Source organism: Scyliorhinus torazame, chromosome 16, assembly GCF_047496885.1.
Source record: "Scyliorhinus torazame isolate Kashiwa2021f chromosome 16, sScyTor2.1, whole genome shotgun sequence".
Taxonomy (NCBI): domain Eukaryota; kingdom Metazoa; phylum Chordata; class Chondrichthyes; order Carcharhiniformes; family Scyliorhinidae; genus Scyliorhinus; species Scyliorhinus torazame.
This window is the reverse complement of record NC_092722.1, coordinates 15629066-15645383: the sequence shown is the minus strand read 5'-3', so window position 1 is coordinate 15645383 and position 16318 is coordinate 15629066. Positions and strand designations below refer to the sequence as shown.

The 16318-nt window shown below is 47.8% G+C and overlaps 1 protein-coding gene across 4 annotated transcripts in view; it reads right to left on the bottom strand.

Annotated features, from left to right (window-relative positions):
- acot7 (acyl-CoA thioesterase 7) overlaps window positions 1-16318 on the bottom strand; it is a 338851-nt gene that overhangs the window by 55167 nt on the left and 267366 nt on the right. For all 4 annotated transcript variants that reach the window (XM_072478002.1, XM_072477999.1, XM_072478000.1 and 1 more), the window contains one exon: window positions 7379-7563. In XM_072478002.1, the coding sequence (XP_072334103.1) occupies window positions 7379-7563 (185 nt within the window). The remainder of the gene's footprint in view (window positions 1-7378; window positions 7564-16318) is intronic.

The window sequence follows — 16318 nt, the reverse complement described above, 5'->3', positions numbered from 1 at the left end:
CCACCGACTCCTCCCCCTCTTCCCTCATCTCTCGGTAAATCTCTGACACCTTGCCTTCTCCGACCCACACCCCTGAAAGCACCCTGTCCTGTATCCCCTGTGTCGGGAGCAACGGAAATTCCCTCACCTGTTGTCTAGTAAACGCCCTCACCTGCATATATCTCAAGAAATTTCCCCGGGGCAACTTATACTTTTCCTCCAATGCTCCCAAGATTGCAAAAGTCCCATCTATAAATAAATCTCCCACCCTCCTAATTCCCAACTGGTACCAGCTTTGAAATCCTCCATCCATTCTTCCTGGGGCGAACCTATGGTTGTTCCTGATTGGGGACCCCACCAGGGCTCCCCGCACCCCTCTCTGTCGCCTCCACTGTCCCCAGATATTCAATGTTGCCGCCACCACCGGGTTCGTGGTAAACTTTTTAGGTGAGATCGGTAGCGGCGCCGTCACTAGCGCCTCTAAACTCGTCCCTTTACAGGACTTTCTCTCCAGTCTTTTCCACGCCGCTCCCTCACCCTCCATCATCCATTTACGTATCATTGCCACATTGGCTGCCCAATAGTAATCGCCCAAGTTCGGTAGTGCCAACCCTCCTCTGTCCCTACTACGCTGAAGGAACCCCCTCCTTACTCTCGGAACTTTCCCTGCCCACACCAAGCTCGTGATGCTCCTGTCTATTTTATTTAAAAAGGTCTTGGTGATTAGTATAGGGAGACATTGAAATACAAATAAGAACCTCAGGAGGACCATCATCTTAATTGCTTGCACCCTGCCCGCCAGCGATAGAGGCTGCATGTCCCACCTCTTGAAGTCCTCCTCCATTTGTTCTACCAACCGTGTCAGATTAAGTCTGTGCAAGGTTCCCCAGCTCCTAGCGATCTGAATCCCCAGGTATCGGAAGTTTCTTTCCACTTTCCTTAGAGGCAAGCCTTCTATCTCTCTACTCTGGTCCCCTGGATGTATCACAAATAATTCACTCTTCCCCATGTTTAGCCTATACCCCGAGAAATCCCCAAACCCCCTCAAAATTCGCGTAACCTCTATCATCCCCCCCGCTGGGTCCGACACGTATAACAATAGGTCATCCACGTATAACGAGACTCGGTGTTCTTCTCCCCCTCTAATCACCCCTCTCCATTTCCTGGAGTCTCTCAACGCCATGGCCAGAGGTTCAATTGCCAACGCGAACAACAATGGAGACAGCGGGCATCCCTGTCTTGTTCCCCTATATAATCGGAAATACTCCGATCTATGTCGACCTGTAACTACGCTTGCCGTTGGGGCCCCATAAAGAAGTCTAACCCAGCTAATAAACCCGTTCCCAAACCCAAACCTCCTTAACACTTCCCATAAATACTCCCACTCCACCCTATCAAATGGCTTCTCTGCGTCCATTGCCGCCACTATCTCTGCCTCCCCCTCCACTGGGGGCATCATTATCACCCCTAATAGTCGTCGCATGTTAACATTCAGTTGTCTCCCTTTTACGAACCCTGTCTGGTCTTCGTGCACCACCCCCGGGACACAGTCCTCTATCCTCGATGCCAGTACCTTTGCCAACAATTTGGCGTCCACGTTCAATAATGAAATGGGTCTATAGGACCCGCACTGCAATGGATCTTTATCCCTCTTCAAAATTAACGATATCGTCGCCTCCGACATCGTCGGGGGTAGAGTCCCCCCTTTCCTGGCCTCATTGAACGTCCTCACCATCAACGGGGCCAACAAGTCCACATATTTTCTGTAATACTCCACCGGGAACCCGTCTGGTCCTGGGGCCTTCCCTGCTTGCATGCTTCCCAGTCCCTTAATAACCTCGTCCACCCCAATCGGTGCCCCCAGGCCTACCACCCCCCGCTCCTCCACTTTCGGGAACCTCAATTGGTCCAGGAACTGCCGCATCCCCTCCTCTCCCTCTGGGGGTTGAGACCTATACAGTTCCTCATAGAAGGTCTTGAACACCTCATTTATCTTTCCTGCACTTCGCACCGTGTCTCCCCTTTCGTCTCTAATTCCTCCTATCTCCCTCGCTGCTGCCCTCTTTCGCAATTGATGAGCCAACAGGCGACTAACCTTTTCCCCATATTCATACCTCCTCCCCTGTGCCTTCCTCCACAGTATCTCCGCCTTTCTGGTGGTCAGAAGGTCAAATTCCGTCTGGAGTCGTCTCCTCTCCCTGTACAATTCCTCCTCCGGGGTCTCTGCAAATTCCCTATCCACCCTTAAAATCTCCCCCAGTAATCTTTCCCTTTCCTTGGCCTCTGTTTTCCTTTTGTGGGCCCCAATGGAGATCAGCTCTCCTCTGACCACCGCTTTTAGTGCTTCCCATACCACTCCCACAGGGACCTCGCCGTCGTCATTGACCTCCAGGTATCTCTCAATACACCCCCGCACTCTTGCACACACTCCCTCATCTGCCATCAGTCCCACATCTAATCCCTTTGCTCTCCTAATTCCAGGTCCACCCAATGTGGGGCATGATCCGAAACCGCCATGGCTGAGTACTCAGCTTCTTCCACCCTAGAGATCAACGACCTTCCCAAAACAAAAAAATCTATCCGGGAGTACACTTTATGGACATGGGAGAAGAAGGAAAACTCCCTAGCCCTAGGTCTAAGAAATCGCCATGGATCCACTCCCCCCATTTGGTCCATAAACCCCTTAAGTACCTTGGTCGCTGCTGGCCTTCTTCCGGTCCTTGAGCTGGATCTATCTAGCCCCGGGTCCAGCACCGTATTAATGTCCCCTCCTAAAATCAAGTTTCCTACCTCCAGGTCCGGTATACGCCCCAGCATCCGTCTCATAAATCCCGCATCGTCCCAGTTTGGGGCATACACATTAACCAACACGACCTCCATTCCTCCAGCCTGCCACTTACCATTACATATCTACCTCCGCTATCTGCTACGATGTTCTTTGCTTCAAATGCTACCCATTTCCCCACCAAAATGGCCACCCCTCTATTCTTTGCGTCCAGTTCTGAGTGGAACACCTGTCCCACCCATCCTTTCCTTAGCCTAACTTGGTCCGCCACCTTTAGGTGCATCTCTTGGAGCATAACCACGTCTGTCCTTAGTCCTTTCAAATGCGTGAGCACTCGGGCCCTTTTTATCGGTCCGTTCAGGCCTCTCACGTTCCACGTGATCAGCCTCACTAGGGGGCTACCTGCCCCCCTCCCGTGTCGACTAGCCATTACCTTCTCTAGGCCAGTCCCATATCCCGCCTCCGCGCTCCCGCTCGCTCCCCCAGCGTCGCACACCATCCCCGCCCACCCACTATTTAGCCATTTCCTTTTGGATTTCCGCAGCAGCAACCCAGTTGTCCCCCCCCTCCCCCTCCCTCCCCGCTAGATCTCTTTCTAGCATGATTGCTCCCCCCATATTACATCCGTAAGTCAGCTGACTTCAACTGACCCCGGCTACTCCTGCTCACTCCTCGACCCCCCCGTGTGGGGAACTCCCATCCGCCTTGCGCCTGTCTTCCCGCCTTGTTCTTTCTGGCGCGGGAACATCCCTTTACCTGACCCTCCTCTTCTGGCGCAGCTCCCTTTCCCCTCCCCCTCCCCTTCCCCATTCTCCAACTATGTCCCGTCTTTCCCCCCTCACCGGCGCCCACATTTCCCCAATGTCTCCCCCCTTCCCAATTTACTTCTCAATTAACTTCAACCATAACATTAACAATAACATTTCCTGCAGCATCAGTCCCTCAGTTCCGATCCAATTTCTCTTCTTTGATGAAGGTCCATGCTTCCTCCGCCGTCTCGAAATAATGGTGTCTCTCCTGATACGTGACCCATAGTCTTGCCGGCTGCAGCATCCCGAACTTCACCTTCCTTTTATGCAACACCTCTTTGGCTCGGTTGAAGCTCGCCCTCCTTCTCGCCACCTCCGCACTCCAATCCTGGTATACCCGTACTACTGCATTCTCCCATCTGCTACTCCGCACCTTTTTAGCCCATCTCAGGACCTCTTCTCTATCCTTAAGGCGGTAAAATCGCACGATTATCGCCCTGGGTGGTTCTCCCGCTTTTGGTCTTCTCGCCGGAATCCGATTTGCCCACTCCACCTCCAAGAGGCCCGTAGGGGCCTCAGCACCCATCAGTGAGCTCAGCATCGTACTTGCGTACGCTCCACAGTCCACTCCTTCCACACCCTCAGGGAGACCCAGTATCCGAAGGTTCTTCCTTCGCGCTCCATTTTCTAGGGCTTCGATCCTTTCAGTACACTTTTTATGAAGTGCCTCGTGCGTCTGTGTCTTAACCGCCAGGCCCAGGATCCCGTCCTCAATATCTGTCACCTTCTGCTCCACCACGCGGAGCTCTGTCTCCTGGGTCTTTAATGTCTACTTGAGCCCCTCAATTGCCTGTAGCAACGGGGTCAGCGCCTCCCTCTTCAGCAGCTCCACGCACCGTCTCACAATTTCATCCTGCTCAGGCCCCCATGTCGCCTGCGCTTTCTCCGCCGCCATCTTGTACTTCTCTCTTTCTGACCCTTTGGTTGACGATTCCTCGCACTGCAGCCGCCGCCGCCGGTTTTTTCCTCCTTCGTTTGGGGGGGACTCCCTTCTCACACACCCCACACCGGGTTGCGTCGTCGAAAAATTCCCCGTTGGGGCTCTTAAAAGAGCCCGAAGGTCCGTCGTAGCTGGAGCCGCCGAAGCGTGTGGCTAGCTAGGCATCACCGCAACCGGAAGTCCCTTCAGTGGCCTTGATGAGGTCTTTTCACAGTTGTTCCCTCTGCTGCTAGAATTCACCTTTGATACAGGCCCTCAGGTCAGCTTGCAGCTTTAAGCTTGCCCTTCCCCCGCCTGCATGCTGGAAGAGGCCCTGTTTATCCTGCAGTTGCAGCCAAATCCTTTACTGTTTCTGCCGTGTCTGGCAACCCAGAGACATACCCTTCCTGGGGGACACTGTCGGGGGAATATTGCAGCCTTCTTCCCACACCGGGAAATGTCAAACAAATGCCGTGGGGGCCCTGTAAAAGAGCCCAAAAGTCCGTTCCAAGCAGGAGCTGTCGAATATGCGACCTAGCTCTGCATAGCCGCACCCGGAAGTCTGAGTAATTGAAGTCTTATCTGAAATGTTGGCCTATCTTTCCCTTTCGGATGCTGTGTATTGCCATTACTCGTGTGATTGGAATTTGTATTTCCAGAATTTATAGTTTTCCCTTTTGTCTCTACCTATCGTTCTGTAAGTACTACGGCGAAGAAATTTGTTTTGTGCAACACCGCTCGCAGTTTTATGTTGATACCCCTGTAACAAGTCTGCCTCGCGTGACTACCAGCACACGTTGCTCACTTTGTTTGTCCACAGCACCTCCTGTCTTGGAAAATGAGGGTAAATTTGCAGTGTGATGTGGGCCAATTTCTCCCCCCAACTCATCCCAAACTATTCACTATTCTATCTGCAATGCATCATCGCTCATTCTATAAATCTAATGCACTGTGCTGGCTTATCAATATCATTAACCCTTACTTAAAATATTCCTTTTGCAGGAAAATGTGGTGATTTTTATTGATCATTCCTAGGACATAAACAACTCAAAACCTTCTCTTCCTATCCTTCCCCAATACACAAAGATTGATTGTACATATTACAGTGTGCCCTGTCAGGAAAAGGCTTTTCCTCAAAATTTTAGTCCAAAGTCATTGATGCGATTTTAAGCAAAGGCAGAGGAATCAATAAAGGCTTTGATCTCCAAATAAAAAAAAACGGATTTCTTTTTGCCTTCCCAGCACTTTCCCCTGTACTGCTGAGATTGCCCTGGAGTTAAATTACAACCATGCATCAGCCAGTCTGACAATGACACGATGCAAGAAGGATAAGGGGAAGCTTTGATCCATGCAGATATTGCCTTCCCTCAGGATGCTGGGTATTTCATAGATTTCATAGAATTTACAGTGCAGAAGGAGGCCATTCGGACCATCGAGTCTGCACCGGCTCTTGGAAAGAGCAACCCACCCAAGGTCCACACCTCCACTCTATCCCCATAACAAAGCAACACCACCCAACACTATGGGCAATTTTGGACACTAAGGGCAATTTAGTATGGCCAATCCAACTAACCTGCACATCTTTGGACTGTGGGAGGAAACCGGAGCACCCGGAGGAAACCCACGCAGACACGGGGAGGATGTGCAGACTCCGCACAGATAGTGACCCAAGCCGGAATCGAACCTGGGACCCTGGAGCTGTGAAGCAATTGTGCTATCCACTTTGCTACCGATACTGCCACAGGAGCCCTTCAGTACTTTACCTGAGTGAGATTATGCTCTTCTGAGTGAACACTCTTCATCCGCAAGCCCCAATGGAGACCATGGGTAGGAATAGTTCTCACTGAGAGGGCATGATTCAGCGGACTAAAGTCAGCTGGACTGCCCGTATAGTGGGTGTTTCCAAGACCCCGTTATTCAACTTTGCCGGGTTTTTTTGGCTTTGTAGATATTCTCTTCACCGAAGCTGCAATTAGAGGGATTTCCTGCTGACACATCGGGGCGCCATCTTGACTGGCATCCGATCTTTCCCTCCCCTCATCCCCTTTTAGCCCTCCCATTTTTGTGACTGCCCCCCTCACCCCTCCAACCTTGGGGAGGCTCCGAAAACCCGCTGACTGACCCTCCCTCTACCTGGAAAGGCCGCCCTCCACAGTTCCAACCTGGCACCCGGGCACTGGCAATGCCAGGGCAGCACTGCAAGTGTACCCAGATGGCATTACCAGGGTGCCAGTGCCCAGGTGCCCATGGACGTACTAGGGTACCATCCTGCCCTGTCCTTGACCACCCGAGGTCTCCAATGGCCTAGGAGGCCACCCCCCCTCCCCGGATGTCATTACGCCTGGTCCACGTTTATGTGAACCAGTACGAAACTGCACCCTGGCGAAGTCCACCAGGCATGGTCTATTGGCCCTCGCGAGATTCAATGGTCTTGTCCCGACACCAAGTTGGGTGTGATGGTGCCGCTGAATCACGCCCAGAGGGTATTTCTGCTTCCTCAACAGGCTCATAATTTCACCGCAACTGGTGCATAAAGCAAACCTTTCTCTTGGTATCTACTTTCCTGCTGCTGTCACTCGGAGAGAACATCCTTGCTATTTTAATCTCCTTCCCTGGCCCAGATTCCAGGACCAATTTTAGCACTTTTCCTGCTGCTTTGGCTGAGGTCAGATGGCAGCAAGTTACCGAACCCCAGTCATCCTGGGCCAAACTGAATAAAGCCCGACTTCCTTTTGTCAAATATACAAATGTACTTTCGCACTGCCTTCTGTCAGCTGTGCTTAGAATATTAATCCTCAGCTTTCTGTGGATTAATTTATAATGCGTAGAAACAGAATCCCAACAGAAAGGTTATAACTGGTAACACAAATGCAGATATATTCTCACCTTCAACATAGGGATGGGAAGCGCCTTTCCTTCCTTGTCCAAGGAAACATAAGTAAAGAATGCAGTCACGGCAGAAGCCTTTCCTTTCGGACTTTCCATCACATGGTCAACATCCACAAAAACTTCAATTTCCATGGATTTGTTACTGGTAAACGTCATTCGACCAGACACGGTAATTACAGACCCTGTAAAAAGGAAAATATCTCTGGTTAGCAATAAGACATGATCTCCTGTCATCAGAGAAATGACTGTAAAAATAAGTCCTTGCATTCACAGTGCATTTCATATCCTCATGATATTCCAAAGCAATTGACAGCCAACCAAGTTTTATTGAAGTGCACTCCCTATTCATGCTGGTTATTTTGCACAATGCAAGTTGATGGATGAGTGTTGGTCAGGACATTGGGAGAACTCGCTGCTCTTCTTGCGTCAACTTGAACTGGTGAAGGGGACCTCAGATTAACCATGTGCCCAAACAATGGCACCTCTTGACAATTAGCAACCTTTGTACTCCGTCGGAATAGCATCCTAAAATTATGTGCTTAATCCCTGGATTGGGGCTTGAACACAACCTTCCGATTCAGAGTTGGCAGTGTCACTACTGAAAATTATTCTGCCTTGTCAGACTCAAATCCAATAGTAATATGCCAAACTACAGACAGACCTGGCTCCTCTCATTTGTGACATCATCTTTATCCCACTAAGATGTCCCATTAGCTTGGACTAAACACCGCTCCTTCATAAATTATCTACACCCCAGGGAATCTCCTTTCTATAAACAATATTCCATTAGCTACTTATATGTAGGCAAGAAAATGGTTAGAATCAATTATCTCCTCACGTTTAAGACACCTTAATTACAATTTTAGTAGACATACTGCCTGTACGTATTTTAAACCAGGGTTTTTAATACCATTACTGCCACAAATATAAAATATAATATATAACAATTTCTTACATTCATCACAAAAGACAATAGATTATGACTCTCTACAGATGGGTGGGGGGAAATTAGCCAGGGCGTAGGAATATAGCAATAGGAGCATAGGAACTGGAGTATGCCATTCAGCCTGTCGCGCCTACTCCGCCATCTCATACGATCATGGCTGATAAGTTCATGAAATATAGGAGCAGAATTAGGCCATTCAACCTATCGAATCTGCTCCGCCATTCTATCATGGCTGATATGTTCCTCATCTGCTACCTACAATGGCACAGATTAAGAGCTGTATTGTGAAATCAGGCAGAGTATCTCATCCCTAGAACACATGACCTAGGAGCGGGAGTAGGAAATTTAGCTTCCCGAGCCTAAAAACCTTCAATGTGATCATGGCTGATCCCATCCTGGCCTCAACTGCACTGTCCTGCCCATTCTCCATTACCCTTCAACCCATTACCAATTAAAAATCTGTCTAATTCCTCCTTAAATTTACTCACTGTCCCAGCATCCACCACACTCTGGGGTAGCGAATTCCACAGATTCACAAGCCTCTGTATAATGAAATTTCTCTTCAACTCAGTGCATGTGGCACTGGCCTTATTTTGAAATTGTGCCCCCTGGTTCTAGTTTCCCCAACTAGGGGAAACATCCACCCTGTCTATTCCTTAAGTATTTTGTAGGTTCCAATGATATCACATTTCATTCTTTGAGACTCGAGAGAATGCAGGCCCAGTTTGCCCAAACTGTCTTCAGACAACAGTACCATCCTCCCCAGGACAAGTCTGGTGAACGTTTTGTTACATTCCCTCTCTGGAAATAATATCCTTTCTGAGGTAACGGGATCAAAACAGCACACAGTACTCCAGCTGTGGTCTAACCAAGTTCCTATATGATTGAAGCAATACCTCGCTACTCCTGTACTCAAATCCTCGTGATGAAGGCTAATATTCCATTAGCCTTCCGAATAGCTTGCTATACCTGCAGGCCAATCTTCAGTGACTTAAACAGTGTCCCTTTGTACATCAACACTTTCTAATTTCTTTCCATTTAGGAAATATTCTGCATGCCTGTTCCTTCTACCAAAATGGGTTACTTCACATTTTTCATATTATATTTCATCTACATGTTCTTGCCCACTAATTAAGTCTGTCAAGTCCTCCTATAGTTGCTTTACACCTTCCTCACACCACACATTCCTGCCTAGCTTTGTATCATCTGTGAGCGTAGAAATATTACCTTTGGTCCCCACATCCTGGGGTTACCATTGACCAGAAACTGAGCTAGACTACCCATATAAATGGCACAAGGCACAAGTCTGGAGTGTGATGGAATACTCACCACTTGCCTGGATGAGTGTAGCTCTAACAACACTTAAGAAGCTCAATACTGGGCAGCACGGTGGCACAGTGGTTAGCATTGCTGCCTACGGCGCTGAGGACCCAGGTTCGAATCCCGGCCCTGGGTCACTGACCGTGTGGAGTTTGCACGTTCTCCCCGTGTTTGCGTGGGTTTCACCCCCACAACCCAAAGATGTGCAGGGTAGGTGGATTGGCCATGGTAAATTGTCCCTTAATTGGAAAAAATAATTGGGTACTCTAAATTTTTTTTTTTAAAGCGCGATACTATCCAGGACAAAGCAAACTTCTTGATCTGTACCCTTTGCACCAACAACAAACAGTGGCAGCAGTGTGTACCATCTACAAGATGCACTACAGGAACTCACCAAGGTTGCTTAGACAGCACCTGCCAAACCCACCACTGCTATTTTCCAGAAGGACAAAAGGAGCAGATACCTGGAACATCACACCTGCAGTGTCCCTGCAAGTCATCCGGAATGCCAAGAGAGAATATCAAACCAAGCTAGAGTCACAGACAGACTGTCGGCAATTGTAGCAAGGACTAAACAACATAACGGGCTACAAAGCGAAGCCGAACAGTATCTCTGGCAGCAGCGCACCACTCCCCGATGAACTCAATGCATTCTATGCTCGGTTCGAGCAGGTAACCAACAATCTGCTGGTGAGTGCCCCAGCAGCCCATAATTCACCCATACCCACCATCACAGCTTCCGAAGTCAGATTGACCTTCCTGAAAGTGAACCCTCGGAAGGCGACGGGCCCAGACGGGATCCCTGGTCGTGCACACAGAGCCTGCGCGGACCAGCTGGCAGAGGTATTCACGGACATCTTTAACCTGTCCTACTCCACTCCGAGGTCCCCACCTGCTTCAAGAAGACCACCATCATACCGGTACCAAAGAAGAACCAGGCAACGTGCCTCAATGACTACCGACCAGTGGCCCTGACTTCAGTCGTAATGAAGTGCTTCGAGAGGTTGATCATGAAGCGCATCACCTCCATACTCCCAGAACGCCTTGATCCACTGCAATTCGCATACCGCTGCAACTGGTCCACATCAGACACCATTTCCCTGGCCCTACACTCATCCCTAGAGCATCTCAAAAACAAGGACTCCTACATTAGACTCCTATTTATTGACTACAGCTCCGCCTTCAACACCATAATCCCAGCCAAGCTCATATCAAAGCTCCAAAACCTAGGACTTGGCTCCCCACTCTGCAACTGTATCCTCAATTTTCTGACCAACAGACCACAATCAGTAAGAATGAACAACATCTCCTCCACAATAGTCCTCAACACCGGCGCCCCGCAAGGCTGCGTACTTAGCCCCCTACTCTACTCCCTGTACACACACGACTGCGTGGCAAAACTTGGTTTTAACTCCATCTACAAGATTGCTGACGATACGACCATAGTGGGCCGGATCTCGAATAACGATGAGTCCGAATACAGGAGGGAGATAGAGAACCTAGTGCAGTGGTGTAGCGACAACAATCTCTCCCTTAATGCCAGCAAAACTAAAGAGCTGGTAATTGACTTCAGGAAGCAAAGTACTGTACACACCCCTGTCAGCATCAACGGGGCCGAGGTGGAGATGGTTAGCAGTTTCAAATTCCATGGGGTGCACATCTCCAAAAATCTGTCCTGGTCCACCCACGTCGACGCTACCACCAAGAAAGCACAACAGCGCCAATACTTCCTCAGGAAACTAAGGAAATTCGGCATGTCCACATTGACTCTTACCAACTTTTACAGATGCACCATAGAAAGCATCCTATCAGGCTGCATCACAGCCTGGTATGGCAACTGCTCGGCCCAGGACCGCAAGAAACTTCAGAGAGTCGTGAACACCGCCCAGTCCATCACACGAACCTGCCTCCCATCCATTGACTCCATCTACACCTCCCGCTGCCTGGGGAAAGCGGGCAGTATAATCAAAGATCCCTCCCACCCGGCTTACTCACTCTTCCAACTTCTTCCATCGGGCAGGAGATACAGAAGTCTGAGAACACACACGAACAGACTCAAAAACAGCTTCTTCCCCACTGTCACCAGACTCCTAAATGACCCTCTTATGGACTGACTTCATTAACACTACACCATGTATGCTTCATCCGATGCCAGTGCTTTTGTAGTTGCATTGTATATGTTGTGTTGCCCTATTATGTATTTTCTTTTATTCCCTTTTCTTCTCATGTACTTAATGATCTGTTGAGCTGCTCGCAGAAAACTACTTTTCACTGTACCTCGGTACACGTGACAATAAACAAATCCATTCCAATCACTCACCAACCTGACTCGGCCCAAATCCTGGAATTCACTCTCTAACAGCACTGTGGATGTACCTACACACCAGGGACTGCAGCAGCTCAAGAAGGCAGCTCAGCACCATCTTCTCAAGGGCAACTACGGATCATCAATAAATGCTGGCCCAGCCAGCAATGCCCCCATTCCGTGAACAAATTTTTAAAAATCCAAATCATTGACATGTGTTGAGAACAGCTGGGGCTCAAGTACTGGTTCTTGTGGTAACCCACTAGGCACCGCGTGCCAATGTGAGAATGGCCCATTTATTCCTAATCTCTGATTTTTGCCTGTTAACCAATCCTCAATCCAGGATAGTATGTTGCCTCTTATCCCATGTGCTTTTATTTTGTTAATTTGCTGTTCTTTGATGACTCCCGATGTCACCATGAGGTGAGCAAAGGAATGGGTTTGGCTGTTGGAACTAACCTTGTACTCCAAGATACTTATCCAATTTTGCCTTGAATCTACCTCTTTTCTGCTTAAACTCTTGTTCTCTTGTTATGTTGGTTGACAGAATTTGCAAACTACTCGGACAATTCAACAACAATAGAGAGTTGCATGCACCCACATGATGTTGCTGAATCACAAAAATAATTCTCTGAACTAGTGGGCCATAAAATCGTTGCCAGGTTTCGCGACATTTCCGTAGGTCATCAAGCTATGAACTGGCAAACTCCCAGTAACAGCATTTTCCGAATTTGACAATGTCTTGAGGCAACAATCAATAAGACTCCTAACGTTGCAAGCCAATAAATGAAGCAGCAGCCTCTGGGAACAGGCCGAAAGGATAATTTCATACAAAACAGGAAGAACAGATCAGGAATTTTAATTCAGAATTCATGCTTATGCAGCCTCTGAAGGAATAGTGATGGAAACAGAGCGACGGAATGGTGAGGAATGCTGCAAGTTGCAGCATAGTTCATACCATTAAAGTGCTGTTTCCAAGCTTTTTGTGTCCGGTGACCAAAACATCTATTACACGTCTGCAAAGGTTGCAGGTCATCAAGCTATGAACTATCCATTATAATTTACAGCAAAGGCATCGATGTCACGGACAGGAGGCTGTTACGATTCTAGTTGATGTTATAATTGGACAGGATGATTCCAGAATGGAACCCTGGCTCAAACGATCGTGGGCAGGATTCTCCATCGGCGGGATCCTCCGCTTCGCTGGCAGCGCTCTCACGTCCGTGGATTTCCTGACGGCGTGGGGGTGGCCCACAACGGGAAATCCCATTTGCTGGCTGCCGGGACGGAGGATCCTGCTGCTGGCGGGGGCGCACCATGCCAGAGAACGGGTCTGGCGGGACGGGTAATCTAGCCCTGTAACGTTTACTTTTTTTTAGATAATATGCAGGAACAGAGCACAGGGCTGCCAATTAGCCTTCAACAACAAGAAAAAAACATTTATTAAACATGAAAGGTTAGACGGTAATACAATATTCTTTTGCTTCCCTCCCCCCTCCACTTATCTTCATAAATATACTCAGATTTGAAGGATAACATAGGTTACACAATACATCTTGTGCTATAATGTTCTCAATAAACACACAATCCCTGCAACCTAACAAGCTGGCTGCGGTCAGACAACACCCCACTCTGAAACCCAGCCACTCAATCGATCTTCTGTGGGCTTCTCCTCAAATTCCCCCAGGATGATTGTCACACGAGTGTTTCCAAACTCTGCTCTCAAAAGGACACATTTTGAAATCTTCCTTCAGCCACTGCTTTCCATCGGCGGCCACGGCAGTACAGTGGTTAGCACTGCTACCTCACAGCGCCAGGGACCCGGGTTCAAATCCCACCTTGGGTGACTGTCTGTGTGGTGTCTGCACGTTCTCCCCGTGACCTCCGGGTGCTCCGGTTACCTCCCACGGTCCAAAGATGTGCAGGTTAGGTGGATTGGCCATGATAAAATTGCCCCTTAGTGTCCAGGAATTTGCAAGTTGGGTGGGGTTACGGGGATGGGGTGGAGGAGTGGCCTTGGTAGGTTGATCTTTCGGGGAGTCGGTGCAGACCCGATGGGCCGAATGGTCTTCTTCAGCACTGTAGGGATCCTATGGTTACTCAGCAACATCTCATTCTTTCCCCAAGCATGTGTTTATTTTCCCATTGTAAACCCTCTCTCAGCACAATAGAAACATAGTATGAACTGAAAATAAACCTTACATACATGCAAACACTTTTGTTTCACATGAACCTCACTATAGTTGTCCCTTTCTTACACAAAAACATTAAATTAAACCCACTTAAATCTATACCTTATTTCTAATATTTAACAATACAAATATGGATAATTAAAAATACCACTGTTTCCTAACTGGGAGGATAAATTTAAACTGCCCTGATTTCTTCACTCATCAATTGTCTGTAAACGGAAAGGTATTTTATGAGTGTATTTTCCCTTCCACTCAATTTTAGGTGTGATCCAATTTCTATTAACAGCTCCACAGAAAACTCGCTTAGACCTGAGAGGAGGATACATAATGTAGCCTCCCTTTTCATGCATACAATAAAAGGGGAAAATAGAAAAAGGGAAATAAATGGCATGATAAAGAATTCTTGTTTCACATGGGTTCAGAATCCAGAATCAAAATCCAACCGTGTATTCTTTCACACAGTTGGCAGATTGAAGACTGATGCTGAATAATTCACTTTTCCTATAGTGAAGACTTCCATGATGGGATAGATACATAGCAATGAATTAGACTTGTAGGCACTGGTACAGAAGTTCCAGTGGACACATTGTAGATGGGACCAGGTCGTTAAACCTGGACAGAGCTCTGGGTCTGAGCTGCTGATTGCTAGAGGGAAGATGGCAATCTGAGCTTTGTAGCTCCACAAGACATTATTAGAGATTCCACCAGCTTGGCAGAGTCCACTTTGGGACAAAGGATGTACATTCCTGAGTCTGGATTCAAAATTGCTAATATTTCAATGAATAACGATTTAAAAGACGTTTCAGGGTCCTTCGTCCTAGCAGACAGGCCATCTCCAATGGCCAAGACTGGCCTAAGAAACGTAACTGGCCTTTGTACAATTCTCTTGGATATTGCTCTCTGCAGTCACCAGGTCATTAGAATCTCTTCAGAGGTAATGAGGGGTGCCTCCCTGACACCTACTTTCCTGATTAAGCCTGCATTGAAAAGGTTGTACTGACAGCGTGGAACCTTGTGAAGGGTGAAAGGTAAACACGAATCAACATACCACCTTTGATAAACTCAGTATATTCCAAGGTCTTCACAATCAATAAAGCACTTTTGACCTGTAGCCCACTCTATAATGTAGGAATGCTGACAGTGAATTTACCAGAATCTCACAAACAGCAATGAGATCATGACCAATTAATCTGTTTTAGCAATGTTGGTTGAATGATCAATATTTGCCACCAGGGAAAATTTCCCAGTTCTTCTTTGCAACAGTGGCATGATGAGGTCCATTTCAGATGGCAGAAAGGGCCTCGCTGTAATATCTCATCTGGCGGATCACATCAGTGCTGTACTCCATCGGTATTGAACAGAGATGTTAGCCTGGATTTTGTTGTAAAGTGGAGTGGGATTTGAACCTTCAACCTTCTGACTCAGAGGCACGAGTGGGACATGGTGTGCGTAGCTCAGAGACAGAGCTACAGCACCACTGCCCTGATTCTGCGACTGGCAATGAGCTTTTAATTTTCCATCTGCTCATGCCTCCACAGCAGTGTATCTATCAAGATTGGTACTGAAATGGAGTTAACACCAATAAAACAAGATGAAAAGCAAAGGAAGCCTTTTATCCACAGTGAGAGATTTTCTAATTAACACTCTTCAGTCAGCATGACAAATGAGAACAGCATGTGATGCTGTAGGAATCACCAGCATCACCATTTTAAATTGGTTGGGTTATGGAGGACTCGAGAGTTAGGTCTTGCAATTTTTCAGTTAATTTTCTTGACCAGAGTTGTGGCTTCTCTGTGGTACAGTTGATGAAAGGAGCCCTCCTCAATTTTGCTCATGAGTATTGGCATTGAAAATTAAATGGAAAAATTGGGAAGTATGTATAATGGAAACTGAGCTGATATCACCTGCTTCACACTATCATCCAAAACCAAAATAATCTCCCATGGGCAAGTGATGAGCTGTGCTTTTAGCAAGAGTCATGAGGTTGGGTTTTACTGTCCTCAGTAAAGCAACGGTGTTCACTGCTGACCTCAAAGAAAATTGACCACAAAGATCTCGCAAGCTCTGTGGCATAGCTTTCCCCTTTCCTGAAGGCAATTTAAATCTGGTGCCAAGTCAAGGAATCTCCAGGCATACAGTACCAATGATGTCAGCAAGCAAGATCAGCATCCAAT